Below are 20,172 nucleotides of genomic sequence, written 5' to 3'. Positions count from 1 at the left end.
AATTTTCGCGCATGTAACATTTTTTAATGTTACCCGTTGCCAAGTGCGTTGCTAACGCTGAGGGTAATAGTAAATATTATTAACTGCGTCTTAACCAATCAGATTTCAGTATTTAACATGAAAGTATAACAATAAAAAATGTTACATGCGCGAAAATTATGCGCGTACGGTTCGCTGTAGAATTCACGTTATTCCTATATAAAAGCAGTAAAATTTTCTTAAAAATTAAGACATTCAGTATAACAAAATAAATAGTGCCTGTTTGGGAGGATAACAGTTGAAATTGACACCCCTCGAAAACCATTGTCAACCTCCGCTTCGCGTCGGTTGACAATGGTTTTCTCGGGGTGTCAATTTCAACTGTTACCCTCCCAAACAGGCACTATTTATATAATATGTGAGCGGCAAATTGTTCATCAGGTAACCGGGTAACCGTGGTAAATTTAGTAGGTCACGTGATGAACTATTTCAACCTTGCGCGTTATGTACATCTCTCTATTGAGAAATTGAAAACCGTTTGACAATGTAAGATCAATAAATGAATTTATATAGTAGATAACATACTTAAGTAAGACTTATGTAGGTCCTAATTATAAGATTCCGCCTAAGTCCTACTTATGACCCTACTTAAAGGGACTTGGACACGATTTGACTTAAAATTTTCAAATTTTATTTTTCCATTTTAAATGTTTATGCTGATGAAAATAGAAGTTTATAATGCTATGTCAAAATTTGAAATTCAAATATCAAGTTATAAGCAAGTTACAGAGTTCGTAATTCTTTGTTATGTAAACAAAGCTCGAATATTGTCATTTTTACATATGTGTTTTATTGGTGTAAGTTTCAATCAAATGTATCTTTCTTTGTTGATAATAGTATTTACGAAGATACTGAATTAGTTTAAATTGTTTTTACATGTCATTTTGTCTAAGAAATGGTAATTCTCTACATTACATTTTTTGTAAACAACTATAAGACTCGAGCTTTGTTTACATTACAACCAATTCTTACCTCTGTATCTCGCTCGTAACTTGACTTTAACATTCAATATTTTGGTCAATCATTTAAAATGCACCAGTTAACCAATTTATACAAAAATAATAAAAATAAAAATTCTGATCACAAATCGTGTCCAAGTCCCTTTAAGTCAAAATCTTTATGTTTTATGTTACGAGCCCCTGCGTTTTAACCAGATTGACGTGAGAGGTGTACTTTTGACTGAATCTCGGCATTACACATATAGTTTCTGATGGATTTAACTAGAAGTAGTTTTAATAAATCTCATTGAAACAATGTCACGGAACATCATGGACCGAGAAGGTTAAATACTCGATCATGATTTGTGATTCTGGGCTGATAATTGCTTATCTATAAGTCTTATAATTCCACGTCCGCTTCTTAGATGAATTCCATCACATACTTGAAATGACTTACTGCCTTACAGAGATTTTCCATCGTGAACAGAATTAATATGAATCTTTATAGTCATCCAGACTCTGGAGATGCTACGCAAAATTAGCTCAGAGGAAACAGAGAGTGATTAAACTTATAAACTTGCACGCCATGTCATTCTGATGATACCGTCCGAGAGATAGTGAGCAGCTTAGCCGTAAATCATGCTTCTGATTGATGGTGTATCCCATGTTTGTGTGTATTACTGTATTAGCATCTATCTGTTGTTTGCATCTACTCTGCATGCAATCTACCACTCCGTCATTGTACTATATACATGTACATTGTAATAACAGAGCGTAAAATAAACAAAACATCAAGAGCTTGCACGGTCGCATACAGATTACTGAAATTATAGTAAGAAAACAGACAAAAACCCCTTTTTACCAGTTTTTTTAAGAGAGAGAGAGAGAGAAAGAGAGAGAGAGAGAGAGAGGCAAAACTACGTACAAAAGATGAATAAGGCCACATTAAAAAATATTGTAATCTCGTAATTACGAGAAAAGGTCTCATTACTACAAGTTAACTATGTCGTTATTACGAGTAAAGATCTCGTTATATAACGAGTTGATTATCTCGTAATTACGGGAAAAGATCTCGTTATATAACGAGTTGATTATCTCGTAATTACGGGAAAAGATCTCGTTGTAACGAGTTGATTACCTCGTTATTACGGGAAAAGATCTCGTCATAACGAGTTAATGGTCTCGTTATTACGAGAAAAGATCTCGTTATATTACGAGAAAAGAAAAGATCTCTTAATTTCGAGAAAAGGTCTCCTTAATTAAAACAAGTTAATTATCTTATTATTACGAGAATATATCTTGTTATAATATATTTCATTATGATAGTAGTTATAATTAGATTTTTTATTTTAAAAACATACATATACGAGGGTTGTCCCAAAATAATGTAGACAGGACACATAATTTATAATCTGTTCACTGCAATTTCATTAGACTTCTATGTTTTCTTCAATGACCCTTTCGCAAATAATGCTGAAAAATTCAAATCTGTACTTTATTTATTTCTTGAGAAAATGAATAATTAGTAACAACAAGTTTTGTCAGGCGGCGCAATGTGCGACGTCGAAAATTTCCAGTTTTACGTTGTTGCTAAACTCTCCTCATCATTTACGGTAACATTTACGTTTTATTTCCGAAATGTCTAAGAAAAAATATTATCTTTGAACATGTACCCTGAGTGCACATTCAACATATATTTCTAGTTTGTTTTTTTATTTTTTTTTTCTAAGTACAAACGACCTGTCGGCTCCAAACTTGCCATGTATTTACTTGTTGTAACGTCCGTCTTATCAAAATGTGTCGTTCAGCATTTTGACGTCCATTGATACAGTAGGGGTTTCTTTTTTCCACTTATTGCCATCATATCTGTTCAAATATTTTCAATGTTGTTTAACTACTCATTCACAAAACGCATTTCTAATCGATTTTGTTAATTTCATTTACTTCCAAAGCCGCTTAGGATTTATTTCATGGTCTTTACAAAATTGTATCAGTTACTGCTGCGCTGCCTTAAACGCTGACATCGTCATTTTATTACGAGTTAACTTTTTAACTTGTCACAAAACGCGCTATAAAATATTTGAAAGTTTTGTTATAGCCAAAACATTTTCTGAGTAAATAATAGAATTGTTATCAAATATCAATGTATGTTTTATTTGAATTTTTGCATTCGAACAGTACTTTTCCTCGCAATTTTCATTTCATTTTTTTGTTTTTGACATTGCGCCGCATGTCGAATTTCTGATCTAACATGCTTTTATTTCACTAATTTATTCTCAAACAATATTTGATTTAAAAACATTATTTGAATGCAAATTTCTTGAACCCTTTGTGGCACAAAAATCTTCCTTTGTCTTCGACTAACTGAGTAACACCACTTGTCTACGCTATTTTGGGACAACCCTCGTACATGTATAATGAGTTCCTCGTTCATCAGATCTAGGTCTCCAATTAAAGTTGATTGGTTCACCTTTTCAGTTTATTTTTTACTTTCAAGAAACGTAATTCAATTTTGATTATTTTCAAATTATAACGATCATTATTTATTAATTTTTACATGAAATGGTCGGATATGACATTTTTTCTCACATGAATAAGTTGAAAGAACTTCATATAATTTCATTTTACAATGTTTATTACAGTCCCACTCTGAAATAGATACTAGGTAGTCCAAGTCATAAAAACATAATGCTATTATATATAGTTACAGATCACTACTTAGTTTCAATCATGGATATACGGGATTTACGTCGAATTATGTTTTATATACATGTAATAAAAACTATTCAAACACAGTCTACATGTATATTAAAAATATTTGTTTCACTAATTTAATAAATTTCCTAACAAAAAGAGAGTATATGTATAGCTGTAAAACGCAGTATTTTATATAGATCAATTCTCGTAATAACGAGAACTTTTCTCGTAATTACGAGATAAAAATACTTTTTTGTGTCGCCCTATTCGTCTTTCGTAATTACGAGATTTTTTTTCCTTTTAATTGGTTTATGTTCACATCTTTCCAAATTCTGTCGTAAAGTATTCACCTAAAATGTGAGCTGCTGTAAATCAAAGTACATGTAGTGTTGAAAAAATAAAAATCAATATTTATATGCAATGAATATTTTCTTCTTTTTAAAAAAAAATTTTTTTTTGTTTGTACTGCTTAATTTAACCAGTTTAAATTCGTTATTTTCTAATTGAATTGTTATCATATAAAGTAATAATTCGTCAAACAGAGAGTATTATATTATATGCCGCATCATACTGACAACATATTAATCCAGTTTCCAACATTGTAGGTTTGTAGGTTTTTCTGAAAGACAATCTATATACATCACTGAGGGTGTTTAAATTTCCTACATACAGGGGCGTGTGTTACTTTTCTTGGTCTAATATATAAACGGTATAAGAATTATTCACATTGATTAAATCAATGTGAATAATACTTGCATCATTTATGAATTCTGTCATCCACTGTCAATTTCAGTTTACTTTAAGCAGATCATTTTTCCCAAACCGGTCGTGGAATAAGGTCTTTCCGATGTGTCGAGCGTCTCTCTCTCTAAGAGACATGACAATTACTTCCAATTCTCTGTGTTGCAATGTATCTTGAACAAAGCATTAATCCGATTGCGACATAGACAGATTGTGGACAAATCTGATAGTGGTCAGTAATGCGTCTGATGCTGTATTAAATTATTGAGGTCCCCCTGGATATGTATAATAGACGTTTTCCCAAGGAAAGACAGCTTAAGCATTGATATCACTATCGATGTCTTTTTAGCTCATGATTATGGTAATTCCTTTTTTTATGCTTGTCAAGATTTTTTTCGATGAGTCTGCCACCCCCCACCCCCCCCCCCACCCCCCCCCCCACACACACTTTCAAAACAGATGCTACTTGCCTGAATGATCGTACTATATGTAAGTCTGTTTGATATGTCTTTATGTGTATATGGTTGGTGTATAAAATATCATTGTGCTACATGTGAGTCTTGTGATCGTGATATATGTGTATCTGTTTGTGATTCAAATGTCATGTACATGAGTGTCTATTTGACATACATGTCAATGTGCTTTGTATGTCCGTTTGACACATTAATGTAATTGTGCTTATTTAATGTCAATGTGCTATGTGTGTCGGTTTGACACATTAATGTCATTGTGCTACACGTACATGACTGGCTATTAGAAATACATGTATTAAATGTCAATGTGCTACATGTGTGTCTGATTGATAAGGTAAATGTCTATGTGTTTTTCATTTGTCATTACGGTAGACGTATGTGACTGTTTGACACATTTTAATGTGTTTCTGTTAAGTTTGCCTTTTTTGATAAGTTTAACGTCATTATGTCATTATGTCATTATGCTACATGTAATTATTTGGTGAGTGTGGTGTTACATGTTCTCTCAATGTCATTGTGCAATATGTGTGAATGTTTATACGGACAGTTATAACAATATTTGTTAAATTATATTTTGTGGTGCTTTTGACGTAGAAAACCATGTAAAAAGTGAATGAAATCTAAAAGAAAAAAAAAACCCGATTGCCTTATCGTTTCTACGTAGTCTCTTTGAACATTGAACGCTTGTGTTTGATAGGAAATGACTGTATCCTTGAGCGAAAAGGGAGAAAGATTTAAACTCCTCAAATTACGCTACAGTCGGATATAATCATCTTCTGAATTACTTTTTTTCCCAAAACTCAACTAAAACACTATTTTCCCCGAAATATTTAGAGATAAACAATGTATAATGATTAGAGATGATACGGCCAGATGAAGGCCACAGCTAGGAGTGGACCTCCTGACACGGTGATAAATCTGACATGTGGAAATGGCCGCTTACTGTTACAGCATATCTCACGGCACATCGGGCACTCATTGTGTGGTTACTACAATCGCTTTCTCGATCTGAGCGATGTCTTTGATGTACTCGCTATTGAAGTTTGAAGGTATGTGACACGACATATTAAATAGCTAAAAACGATGATTATGGAGTAAATTTTATCAACAAACTGTTTGTAAATTGGTAGAAATTTAGAAGCACCAGCTGGGCATCCATTTTTAATGAGAAATTTTCTAAAAAAAAAAAAAAAAATCAAATTTTTCTTTTTATAAGTCCACGTTGGAGGGGGGGGGGGGATTAATATAAACAAGCATTCTGAGAGTATTGCATAAGCAATACACGCCCCCTACCGGTTTGGGTTTGTGGAAATTGTGAAAACAATGCACTGTTATGCAGAATATCGAACCCGAACATTAAAAAATTGGAAGATAAAAAATTAATTTTCTCGAAAATATGTCAACCAGACGCTACAAATGTATAAACTTAATCTGTAGTTTGACATTTTGAAGCTGTTCAGCAAATTTCATATTATTCCTCAAACGCATAAAGAAAAAAAGTGTGGAAAACTGAAATGGGACAGACAGACGGACGGACAGACGGACTGACGGACGCAGAGGAAAGCTATAGTCCCCTCCGGCTATTGGTCTTCGTCCGCCGTAGTGCGTTGTGGTGCATCGTCCGTCTAGCGTCGCCCGTTACCAATTTTTCATGTTTAAATTCTTAAACACTACAAAGCCAATTGTTACTTTTTTTGGCTTAAAGCTTCTCTAGGATAACAGTAATCTCAACTGCAAAATTAATTACCTTATCACCCTCGGGGCCTTATGAACGGGCCAAATAAGAAAAAAGACCAACACCTCTTCTCTACTACCTCACACGTGAAGCCCTCTACAATATTGTGAAATCCATAACTCCTGGTTCAGAGGTTCGGGCCTTAAGTTTCGGCGGGGCCAAAATGGTCATATAGTGAAAATTTATATAAAATCTTAGAAAATATTCTTCGCAACTTCCACAGTAGTGGGATATAAACCATAAAGCCCTCTACCTACCGTCAATTGTAAAATTCATGGCTATATAATGAACTGTCTAACTGTACAATCATGTATTTCCGTTGGTCGTGCGTCATACGTTAACAATCAAACATCCTTAACTTCACCTTGAAAACTACAAAGTAAATTGTCGTTGGACATATCAAATAAAAAACGTGTTCTACTTGAATTTCCTGTGCATCGTATGCTTGTAGCAGTAGACTGTATGCATGTTGTGTGCATTATAAATGAAACTGTAAAATAAAATATAAGATAAAAAGGCTTGCAGGTCTCTTTTTCCTTAAATATTACAATTTTTGGCTCATGGAGCTAGTTAAAAATATAATCCGGGATTCCTGTAAGACATTTGGCTTCCTTGCCTCCCCCTTCTTTAAAAATTGATGAATGCAAACGTCATATTATTTAAATGGGGGTAACAAATACATATGTAAGTATATGATTAAGACTCTAAAATGAAGCTTAAAATGTAAACATAATTCTCTCCTGGTGACTAGTCCTTCAAAGGCCTTCAAGGGCTATGGTACTCAGGTGACCGTCAAGGCATATGGGCCTCTTGTTTTCAGAAAAAATGTGATAATGATTAAAAGGATGCCTTAAAACATGCAGTGATAGCAGTGACAGACTTTCAAAGACAATCAGTCATTCATCCCTAACCAAAGAATACTTTAGAAAAAGGGTGGAACATTTTCAAGAGAATAACCTGCAGAATCTAGCTAATATGTTATTAAAGTATCCGTTAATCTATATTAATTTTTTAGTTTTTCCAAAAGTAAGGCATTCTCTGATTTTGTTTGGTTTTTTTTTAAGAACCTGAGCAGATTGAATATCAATTAATTTATTGATGATTTCTTTTGCAACCTTCAAAACTCCTAAAATTCAAATAATTCATTTGATGAGCATTGTTTTCAGAGTTTATAACCATGCTTTATTTACCTGTGATTTCCTGATTGAATGCCCCTCTAAAATTTAACACAGATACATGTCATATCTGAATAAAGTAGCACCAAAACATGTTAGAAATAAACTCTAAAAGCAATGCTTCATCAAATGAAATATTCGAATTTTTTTATACAAACAGCTTAAATGGGTACAAATTAAAATGCCACCTTGGCACTGGCATGATTATCCGGCACAAAGTTATAGTCCAGTATAGACAATTACTTCTGAAATATTGGTTGTACCTCAAAGTAATACGCGAAAAAACTAAGCTCATGTTTTTTTTTCTTTTTGCTGTTAGTTAATTTAATCTGTCGAAAATAAAACCCACGAAAAACACATGAACACGAAAAACTTCGTGTTCACAATAAAGTGTAAAGCTAAATTTGATCATTTTAACAGAAAATCACGACCATGTCCCGTTCAGAAAGTCAAAGAATGCAATATACATGACATACTGAATAAATTTTGTGCAAAGTCAACAACAAAATAACCCACCCCATTTAATTACGTCGATTTTGGAATAGATAGTACTAGGTAATAAGCTGCTGTCAGAGATAACGACAGAGGAAGCATCAATTATGACAATTGAATGGCATTCCTTGTCGTTTTAAACCAATGCCATCTCTTCATTCTGGATAACAGATACAGGTCAGCCTATCCATTTATGAGATACATTTATTTAATGGAACACAATTGTAGCAATGCAACAGTTGATAAAACATTAAATTAAACAACACCATTATTTTACGACATTAGACGTCAATCATATCTCATTGTAAGGCTATTCCTATCTACGGCATGTCGTGATCGGCGTTTAATATTGCCATCAATGTGCAGCATTTTTCTAAATTTCCGCCGGAAGTTCATGTTACATAAAGGATACAAGAAAGGGTTTAATGTTGAGTTAAGGTAACCTATCCAGGTCATGGCTGTCATTAGCTCTGTATCCACACAACTGTCACAAAACGCTACCACTAGGAACAACGTGAAATAGGGTAAAAAGCATAAAGTGAAGGCTCCCATTATCACCCCAAGTTGACGAGCGGCCTTAATCTCTCTTGTCAATGACGAACTTTGGCGAAAATTTTTAATGCGGTGTTTTATGTTGAACATATTTGATATCCGACGGGAGGTCACGTTTGCAAATAAACAGACACTTCCATCTTTGTTACCAGCGTCGTTTTCATTGCCTCCATTGGCAGTCAGGGTGGTGTCCAAAATGGTCTCCGTGTGGCGGAGCTTTTCAATACCGTTCGTTAACCCGTATGTATTATTGCATTTTTGTAGTTTTCTGTTCGATTTTAAATTTACATTACTTTGATACCTTTCATCGCTGCTTGAATTTGATGGATTTGCTAAATAGTCATTACAGAAATTCGAATTGACATGGTCTATTGATCGAACAACCGAAAGTGGAATGTTTTCTTCGTAGTAGAATCGTTCTAACTTTTCTGTCTTTTGATCAAGCACATTTTCATCGTAGATATATTCGACCCTGCATCTCTGGGCCATTCTTGGTCGATCTGAACTACCGTTTGTTGTAAGTAAAATTTTATTTGATTTTAAAACAAGACAATTGCTGCTTTTCATCTTCACTTTCTTGTTTCTTTGACATGAGCCATTTTTCACAGATGTTAGAAGATTAGCATCTTCAATCCTGTTAGAATGTTGATCGGTGAAGGTATCGACCCGCGGTTCGCTATAACTACTGCTCCCTCCGAGGTGCGAGTCCCCCTCGTAATTATACGTCATCGGATTAGCCGTTGTCGGGTACTGCTGACCCAGCTCTAATGCCGACCTCTTCCTAATCTCATGAAAAACTTTACCGTAGAGACTGTACATTATTGCTAACGGAAGATAGAAATTAAAAAAAGCTGTCACTACTTTAAATACGGAGTCTTTAGCATACTCTGTATCACACACGTTAGATGGAACAGATCGGATACCGTCGTGGGCAAAATGGTGCCACCCCACAATAGGAATAATCCACAGAGAGGAAATCATCCACACCACGGAGATCATTATCAGCGCCCTTTTCTTTGTTCGTTTTCGCAGGTAACGTAATGGTGACGTCACAGACCAATACCTGTCCACACTGAGTATAAACAGATTAAGGATGGAGGCTGTGCTTGCCGTATAATCCACGGCGATCCAGATTTGACAAATAGCGACCCCGAATATCCAGTTCTTTGTGAAAATGTACACAGTACTTATTGGCATCACAATGATTCCTACAATTAGGTCAGCCATGGCCAGACTCACGATGTACATGTTGCTGACCTATAAACGAAAAGAAAAAAAAGCTGATATTAAAACGAACGAAACATAATGTTCCATGAAAATAAAGACAGGGAACTTATCAGATCTAAAATGAAAAATATCTCTTAATCGATCTCTGTAATGACATTTTATTTAAAACTTTGCTAATATTTTAATCGTTCTACACGATTCAAACATACATTGTGTATGTTATAATTCATAGTAAATGACCACTTAATTTAAATAAGTATTCCTGGATAATTATAATGTTCAAATTTGATCAATAAAATTACAAAAAAGAACTGCACTTTAATCCATTACATTTTTCAAGTTTTTAATTCGTTTAAAAAAAAGCAAGAGAGAAGAATTCAGATCAAGCAATCTTTAGCCGAATCAATAAGCCCTCCCTTATCTTGATCAACAGTCATACCTAATCAACACAAAAAACACCTCGTTTTTGCATTATTGATGATAACCCAGAAAGCTTGACATTTGAATCAATGGACAAGATGTACTTATAGTTATTAGTTTACCGTAAACAATGTGTCTCATGTATGGGCCCTGTAATAACGAGATCTAATGATGTTAACGTTATTTCAGGGTACCAGTTAAGGGGAACCAACACAAGACAGGTTTTGATAATAAAAAATCACTAGGACTGACTGTGTCTGGTTTCATTAAAATATTCATGTTGCATATAGTCAATAAAGGAAAGACATTATTTATGCTTTTTAATCAAGATTAATTGTTATTCATGTATGAGTACCTCGAGAAACGTTTCAGAGGTCGTTCTGATTCCGAAGAGCAGTCAATATTCTACATCTATTATATGTACGTTGTATATTGAAAGACAACGGGTACTCACGGCAGTTAGAAGGATAGCCAGCAAGACTACTTCACCGGATTAAAACGTTTATGTACCGAAATATGTATACTATATACATGTACTCTCTATATGCCATGAAGCTGCTATGTCAGTGATCTTACGTGGAATACCAGTGTCGTTAGGTACACAAGCATTGGCTATCATTTAAAAATATATTTTGTAGAAGAATTGATTGTACTGTCAGAAAAAGTATGTCTACGGCACTGAGTACACTACGGTATACGAGTATAATTTATCTATTCTATAAGTTCTGCGGCATGCAGACATTTCGTGACAAAATTCAACCAAATGACTCTCAGATGGTTCGTCTACCGACAGAAAATATGATCAACTGAAGCCTAGCAGTGTGAAGTGAAGGGGATTCCCTTGAAAATTCACGTGTCTCTGCTGCAGCCAAATAATTTGGTAAAAGGCTCCAACTCGTTCCCTACAGCTAGTATAGTGGCGTTTCCGGAAAACACCACCAGGGGACTTAACTCTGTGTTCTACCTCGTCGACCCCCCCCCCCCCAAAAAAAAAAAAAAAACAACAACAACAAAATAATAAAAATTAAAAATCCGTAGGTTTTGTCTCTGTCACAAATTTGTATTACTTACAATGAAAGACTGATGATGTGCTGAATGTCGCATGTATCTTATCCTTGTTACAAACACGATATAAATCCATTATTTACAAAAAAAAATCAATTAAATTTTTTTTTATTTGTATCCACATTTTATCGATTTCAAACGAAATTCACTAAGAGGTAAATATATTTCATTATCAAATCGACAATAAGTGATGGCAAAGAGAACCTGAGACAGAGTATGGTATTGTTATTTCCCAAAACAAAGGGGACCTTAGAAGGCCTTTCCCTGTATAAGTGGTTGTTATCTGGTTTGAACACTGAACTTGTTATAATCTAATTTGTGTGTGTCAAGTAAATTTAAGCATTCAATGCTTATAAATATTTGTATTTAAGTTGGTGTTTATTTGTATATAATACTTTTGTATCCTCGTATACGTATTAAAGGCATTATATACGCTCATTGTAATGGATATGAATAATAGATCGAACAGCCATAAAACATACCTTTTACTGCGCTTCTGCGCTAAACAAATAGTGCCAGGAACTTTGACGGGAAAAAATTATTTTTTAAGACAGGATAGATAAGATTAAACAAAGTACATATCAAAATTTTCATTAATTCTAACAACAGTTTACATATTCAAACTCATATGCCGTGATCCAGTTTGTCGCGTTTTTGAGCATTGAATGTCGTAAATTTTTAATCATTCAACCAAAGGGGGAAATACTAGAATACACTAAATGTAAATATTGTAATATGCATCTCGTAAACGTAAACTGTATGCCATTTTCCCTTACTACGAGTATTTCTAAATTATTTTTAATTTAGTTGAATTTTCTTATTTTGATTTCACAAAGACTTAGGTTTCCTTCACTGGCGAGAATTTTTGTTGAACGTCAATTGTTTCGGAACCCACCATTTTTAAGGGTGTCATATTTATTCATAAAAAAATATTCGGCTACAGACCAGGGCGGACTTTGCTGCTTTATATACATGTGTAGTAGTCTAAAATTCACCGACAGAGCTGAATTTCTTAAGTTTGAACTGTTGACATCACTCATGCAGAAGGTGTCATTTCTAGTCACTCTCAGAATAATTACAATATTTTAATGATTTATCGGAGAAAAACGGGTCGCTGACATTGATTAGGGGATATCATCCTTTTTCTTTAATGAAAAATTGGTTCATAGATTGATGATCAATGATGTGTAGTAGACAACCAGCTGGTCTTGAATGGAATGACAACAAAACAATCGGTAATAGCATTTTTCTCAACGTTCATTTCTAATATTTGATTTTTGTGAAATATGTTTTTCTCATGGAATTTAATGCTGTAGTAATAAATCAAAATTTTGAAAGTCGAGCAGGTGATCAGTCAATATTTCAAAATGACACCAAGATTATCTATTCATCAGGTATCAAATATATGGCCATTTTATATTGAATACCTTCCCAAAAATACTCAGTAACATTCATTTTCTGAAAAAGTTCTGATAGCTTTCAGTGAAACATTGCGCGAAATAATTAATAAATGCCAGAGTTAATCTAAAATTGCTTCTGTCCTTTCAATTGCAAATGCAGATAAAATAATATCTCCAACAAAAATATAACTTTCCATGAATATCTGCAGGAAAGCTTTTTAGTAAAATAAATAGAATGTATGTAAATCAAAGGAAGATAGCAGTGGATGTATGAGAATGCTTTCAAATCAATATTGTAATCGACAGAAGATACCCAATTATTTTAAACTTATTTCATTAATTATGATATATGATCATAAATCACACAGCTGATATTGATATTCGTTCTCTATATATCACTTTTCCCTGATGAATAAGATGTAATCTTATCGTCCATGCTTTATTACATGCGGTTGAAAGGATCAACGTAGATAGTAGTTCTTGTGTTCACAATAGAACTTGGTAAAAAATTGAATTTGGTCGAAAATAAAATCCTGGTTAGAGATTCTTGTAGATTCGATGGAGAATTGTACATGAACCGAATGCCATGGACAGTTGTACATGTACCGAATGACATGGACAGTTGTACATGTAACGAATGCCACGGAAAGTTGTACATGTACCGAATGACATGGACAGTTGTACATGTACCGAATGACATGGACAGTTGTACATGAACCGAATGCCACGGAAAGTTGTACATGTACCGAATGACATGGACAGTTGTACATGTACCGAATGACATGGACAGTTGTACATGTAACGAATGCCACGGAAAGTTGTACATGTACCGAATGACATGGACAGTTGTACATGTAACGAATGACATGGACAGTTGTACATGTAACGAATGCCACGGAAAGTTGTACATGTACCGAATGACATGGACAGTTGTACATGTAACGAATGACATGGACAGTTGTACATGTAACGAATGACATAAAAAGTTGTACATATTTACCGAATGACATGGAAAGTTGTACATGTACTGAATCACTGATGCTGAGCTTCATTTTTACATGTTACTGTGAAAGCATTACAAGAGCGGTCATTTACGATCGTTTAATATAATATATTAATTTAATTACGGTAACTCATAGATGTAATTAAATTAAAAAAAAATAGGTACGGTATAATGTTAAATACTAACTATCATCCTTTTACAGGATAAGATCTGTAACACGAGTACTTGTACGCGAATTTCATTTTAGAAATAAGATATGTCATAATAACGAGTGAGTCAAATAAAATGATTGACAACAAATCGATAAAGGGGGTTCAAGTGAACCGACCAAAAAATGGTATCCATGATTGAATAAAAAAAAAACATTCGGTGAAAGACGACTCAATAGACTATTATATATCATGTCCATTTCTTTATTACAGTTTCATATCTTTATTGGTATCGCCAAGCCCATCAATCTCTGTCATTGAATGTAGGAAAACAAAACATGGGAAACAAATGATGATAAATATAAGGTACCAAGACATAGGTCTTATCTCAATATCACTGAGGCGATAGTTCCGAGCTCCTTTCTATTAAAGTAATTAGGACCCAAATTGTGAAATATCTTAGAAAGCATCGGAAAGGAAAATCGAATCCGTGCGCGGAATTTGCTATATGAAACACTAAAGAAGCAGCCATAGGCTTGGGTGTAGTGAAAGGTCAATATTTGGAGGAGTTCTCGCTGGCATTCTAATAAGCTGTTGCTGAACAACTCTTGTGTGAAATGAATCTATTACACTTGTATCAGCTTGTATGTCCACAAGATTGAATTTATTATCCTCGCTTCCTTCCTTCACTTGCGAACCTCTTTGATGGAAAAAAAATAAAATCGAAAAAAGTACACTTCTCTTATTTTCTTTGCTCTTTAGATACATCGTTCACTAGACCGTGAATTGAACTACGCCATTGACATACTGGATGTGTGAGTTCCAATGCCCAATATTTGTATTTACATCAGGATCTTTGAAGGTAGAATTAGATATTGGACAGAACTATATACCAGTCTTTTTTTTTCTTTTAAGGATCGTATCTGTATCTACAGACGCTATTTCCGGGTGCTGAGTTGTTGTAACTGATGGAATACTCCGGTCCTCGGGTAGTCTGAGGAGGAAGTAGACAAGAATAGGTTGAGTGTCCAGCCCCCCCCCCCCCCTCGTTTGTTCGTTCGTCCGTCGTGCCATATACTTCCAAATTTGAGTTTCGCATAATTTGGTCTACTTTCAACAGTTAAAATACAAATGGAGGATTGTTTTTGTTTTGTTTTGGGTGGTTTTTGCACACTTTTGGAGGTCGAAAAGACCGCGTAGAGTTGTTGAATGCATTGCATAGACAGACTTCTGTGTCTGCCATTTATAAAGTTCTTTTCATCCTCATATTCAATTTGATGTATATGTATATGATAAGGGTTTACAATCAATTAAATTTAATCCATGATTTGTACCAAATACAAAATCGTCAACCAATTCATTTAGATACATGATTGACTTGTTACACATCCAATGTGAACCATTCGTTTTAACCATTGTTTTATACATTTTATAAATATTTTTGAACTTTGAACTTGAATGTTGAACCCCTCTTGGTGCCCCAGTATTGGCCTAGGGGTCACGATTTGAATAATTTGGAATGTACATTATTTGGGGATGCTTGCATAGCTATATCACAAATTGTAGGATTGTACATGTAATTCTTGAGAAGACGATGTTTTAACATTTTTCTGTATATTTTAATTTTGATCTTTGAACCCCTCATGGATCCACAAATATTAGCCCGTTGGTCAGTTTTTACATATTGTAATAATTTAGAATCTACACTATCTGAGGATAGTTGCCTAGTTATTTCAGAAATTATTACATTGTAGTTCTTCTAAAGGAGATTTTAAAACATTTTACCTATATGTTTCTATGTTGAACTTCGAATCCCTCTTGTGGCCACAGTATGGGTCTGAGGGTCATGATTTGAACATTTTAGAATTTACACTATCTCAGGATGCTTCAAAAGTAATCTCGCAAATTGTCACGTTGTTCAAAATGTAGTTCTTGAGAAGAGGTTTTTAAACGTTTTCCCTTTATATTTGAAATATGAACCTCTCCTGGGGTCCAATTAATGGCTTGGAGATCACGCTTTTAAAACAGTTTAGAATCCACATTATTTTGAGGCGCTTGTTTAGCAATTGCCCAAAATTGTAGCTTTGTAGTTTATTCAAAGAAGATTTCCTTCCATGTTAAATTTAAGCCCATCTTTGAGCCCAGTATTGGTCATGGGGTCACGGTTTTAATAATTTAGAATGTATATACAATCTTTGGTGTAGATATTGGCATCCGGTGAGGGGGTTCTTGAGAGAAATTTTTAAAGACACAAACACACACGCACTTTTCAATATTTCGTGATTATCTCCCTTTAACAAAGGGTTCCCCTCTTTTTTAACAATTAAGAATCCCCTTCCCATAAGGATGCTTTGCACATGTACCAAATTTGGTTAAATTTTCCTATTGCTTATAAAAAGGAAGTAGGAATGTGAATTGTTTACAGAAAGACTGACGGTCAGACGAACAGACGACCAACAGGTGATCAGAAAAAAAAACCCTAGGAACAAATTAGGTTTCATTAAAGTGGGCTAAAATACATAACCCCAAGTTAATATTTTCAGTATATCTTTGAAAATTATCTAATATAAATAAAATAGAAAATACATTAGTTGTTAATTATTTTCGATCAGCGCTTTACATGGAAGAATCAACCATTTTGATATATTTGAAGGCCGTAATAGCGGCTTCTACAGCTACTTGGAAGTCTGAGGTCAGCGCCTGCAATCCTGGAGTTCGTGCTCCTAAAGTTGCCGACGTTAACGTTTCCATAGATTATGAAATAATCCACGCATTGTCAACATTGAAAAATAATTCACAATGTAAACATGACTACATTTGTTAAAGATTTTAATGATAGTTGATATTTAATTAAACATTGCATTTAGAGTTATTTTAAAAGTAAAATTCATACGCGGACTCGTCATTGAACTGAAATCAGGATAGTGCCATCTCTATCTAGGAGTGATTGGGCTTTCTACTGTACCGTCTGTGTCATTTATTCAATAATGAGCATATTACATAATGGTATCATAATAGGGTAAACAAATTCTACTTAAAGAAATTTATTCAACATTTCAACATTTTTCATGTTCATTTATTTCATAATAAGAGTGTCCCTTTTCTTATTCTTGTCTTACATTCCATTACATGTGTTTGTCTTTCACTTCATGTCATGAACATATCTGTTTATTTTCTCTAGGAGATGACATAAGTTAGCTTAGTGAAAGATTGACATATATAGAATGATTGATTAGGGTCAACTAGTCTTTGATGTCCTAGACATGAAAACAGATAATTGCACGATGATGTTTTGAACAGATTAGCAGTTCTTGAGACATAACCCTATGTCTCTTTGAAATCACACATAGAGTCCGAAAAGTGTCAATCACTAATTAAATAAGTAACTTTGTACGAAATAAATGAGAAAATATTTCAAAACAGATTTTGAATTTTAAAAGTAAAGTCCAAAATAAAGTTATAATTGAGCAGTGGATTTTGCACGGTGATAATGGAATCAACAAGTTGAACATTTCTATTTTTACAGTAAGAGAGAAACGGCATCTTTACCGACGTACAGAAATAGTCCCAGTTTTACAAATGTCAGTCAATGATGGCGCGTGTCGATAATGGGTTCTAACATCATGTAAAACGAAGTCGAAAGGCTCAAGCGTTTTGTGTGTAAAAGATACAGCCATCGTAGTGTGTGTGTTTCGGTGTTAAAGTTTAGCAAAGTTAAGTACTTTATACTATTTAAAAACCTCTTCAAAGATTGGCAGCGATCTAATTTAACGTTACAAAATTCTAAAACTTTAATCTGAAGTATCTTTAATGACATATAGCATGTATACATCTTCTGAGTTATTTCGATGCATAGCAAGTTACAATTGAACATCTCATGACAGTTGCCACAGGATATAAGTTCGTACGTAGACGTTACTTTTGTTTTCTTAGAAAATCTCAAAGATGTTAATTCTTATAAAAAAAAACGAAATCACAGTCAACCCCGCACATTTCCAAATGGTTGAGATTTCTGTATAAAGTAGGCAACACAGCGTCACAATGGGTGTACAGTGGCGAGCAATAATCCACAAGCAGTTAGTTTAACATTTTTTGTTTGTTTTTGGGTTGTTTTTTTTACAATGATTGCTACCGTCATAGTCATATGAATCATCAAAGTCAATATTTTATCGTTTTTGTTTACTTTCATATATTTAAAAAATTATTAAATTAATCATAAAGAGTAAGTACAAAAAAATTAACGTTATTAATGCTAATCAGTACGTTAGATAGAAGCAATTCTTCTTGTATAGGAACTTGGGTCTGACATCATTATGAAAATTTCGTGCAGTCTGCGATTTGTTTCCAATTACTTCAAAGGTTTCGAACAATCGATAGACTGATTAGAACTGGATCGTGTAGATTTCAGTCTTGTCAGAAAATGGATGTATATATTTAAAGTTAAAATTATAATGAATTTCACACAGTATTTTTCTTTCAAAAACAATTTTGTATTCATGATGAAGTTTAAAAATATGATTTTTTTTAAATTATGAAACTATAAAAAGTTCTTGGATTTAACGAAGTTGTAGATAAGCATATTACACTGCTGATAAAAGACCACTTAAAGGATTTCATCATTAAAACCATTCTGGAATATAGAGAGATTCCTTATATATGACATTGCCTTAAGGTTCCTCTAGACCAAACAACGCAAAGGGTAGCTTTGTTTCCAGGGTCTTTCTTTTCGATAAAAAGATGTGTATATATAAATAGAATTTTACTTAGTATTCTATTTGATTTCCAGAGCTTTCTTAACATGCTGGAAACTTGTACGCGACTCTGCAATCAACGTATGTTGATCCGAATCATTTCATCTGTTATTAAGAGGCACGCGTCCCTTCAATTTCACTGAGCGGCGGCCTCCTTGTGCCCGTCAGTCATATTTCACTTCTTCATAAAGCATTTTCCTGACATGCCAGAAAAGTGTTTGTTATTTAGGAAAGAAGCATGGAATAACTTCTCGCTTGCTTATTATATTGCTTCTCGGCGTTCCACGCCGCCCCAATGGCAAAAGGTTAACTACTTCATTCAAATAGCAGCTCGGAATCATTACATTGGAGCAGATTGATTTGATAAGTACTGGCCATATGAAAAAAAGCAATATATAACACGTCAACGTTTTATTATGAAAAGAGACAGATGAAATTAAAGCCACTATAACAGAACGCAACGAAGCAACAGAGCAAGGATGTCCAGACAAACAAATACAGTACCATCATCCGGGGGCGCTATCTGTCTACAATTGTCAATTCTTATCCTTTGTAACTTAATGAATTCTCTATTCTGGATATGTCGACCAATAATCGTTTTTCTGTTTTTACCAAATCGACATGATGAATCCTGTTGACCGACATATTTAAAAAACAATTACCAATTTTTTACATCCAGTTTGACATGTTCAAAAAGCAGGTCTTTTAACTGAAGCTACGTTCCCCATTTAATTAAACCGCATCGCTTGTAATTCGTGAAAAAAACCCATCAATTGTTCAATGTATATCATTTTCAAAATAGTTAACTTTCAGGTATATTCTAAGTCTTTGATTTTGACTACTTTTTCTTATTGAACAAAACAAATTACATACAAAAAAGAACAACAAACAACCAAAAAGCATGTTTATTAAAAAAATCTTACTTTCTGCATTAGTTTGTTTGCTTCTACAGTTTTAAGTTTTTAAATGAAGCCTTTATTTCATTATAGGCCTATGTGTTTTATGCCCATTGCAGAACCTTTCTTGAGGGATATTTAGAAGAAGAAAAAATGTTTGCGTCCGTTCTGATCTCGGTTAAAGTTTTTAAAAGCATCTAATTATGGCCAAGGAAGGCTAAATACCTGGTATACACTATGCCTCAACATTTTGTAGTTATATAATTGGCAGAACGCAGTGTGGTTTAACCTCTGGTGTCTAAATTATTATCGTTAAACAGGATGGCTGAACCTTTGGTTGCTATAATATCATCAGAATGCACTATGTTTAAACCTTTGATGGCTATGTAATTTTCAATACTTTTGGTGTTTTAAACTTT

The 20,172-nt window shown here is 33.9% G+C and overlaps 1 protein-coding gene and 1 long non-coding RNA gene across 2 annotated transcripts in view; one reads left to right on the top strand and one right to left on the bottom strand.

Moving 5' to 3' along the window:
- Window positions 1-5,645: 5,645 nt before the first annotated feature.
- LOC136274708 (uncharacterized) lies at window positions 5,646-9,586 on the top strand. The gene is made up of 4 exons (XR_010713137.1): window positions 5,646-5,937; window positions 8,995-9,082; window positions 9,303-9,359; window positions 9,451-9,586. It is a non-coding gene; the product is annotated as an uncharacterized lncRNA (long non-coding RNA).
- Window positions 8,223-20,172, bottom strand: part of LOC105336411 (histamine H1 receptor) — a 26,761-nt gene continuing 14,811 nt past the window's right edge. Inside the window, exon 2 of the mRNA XM_034451168.2 lies at window positions 8,223-10,099. Within this exon, the coding sequence (XP_034307059.2) occupies window positions 8,579-10,099 (1,521 nt within the window). The 3' untranslated portion in view covers window positions 8,223-8,578. The remainder of the gene's footprint in view (window positions 10,100-20,172) is intronic.

This window comes from Magallana gigas, chromosome 4, assembly GCF_963853765.1.
Source record: "Magallana gigas chromosome 4, xbMagGiga1.1, whole genome shotgun sequence".
Taxonomy (NCBI): Eukaryota; Metazoa; Mollusca; class Bivalvia; order Ostreida; family Ostreidae; genus Magallana; species Magallana gigas.
The sequence above is the reverse complement of the archived record's forward strand: the minus strand, read 5'-3'. Positions and strand labels throughout refer to the sequence as shown.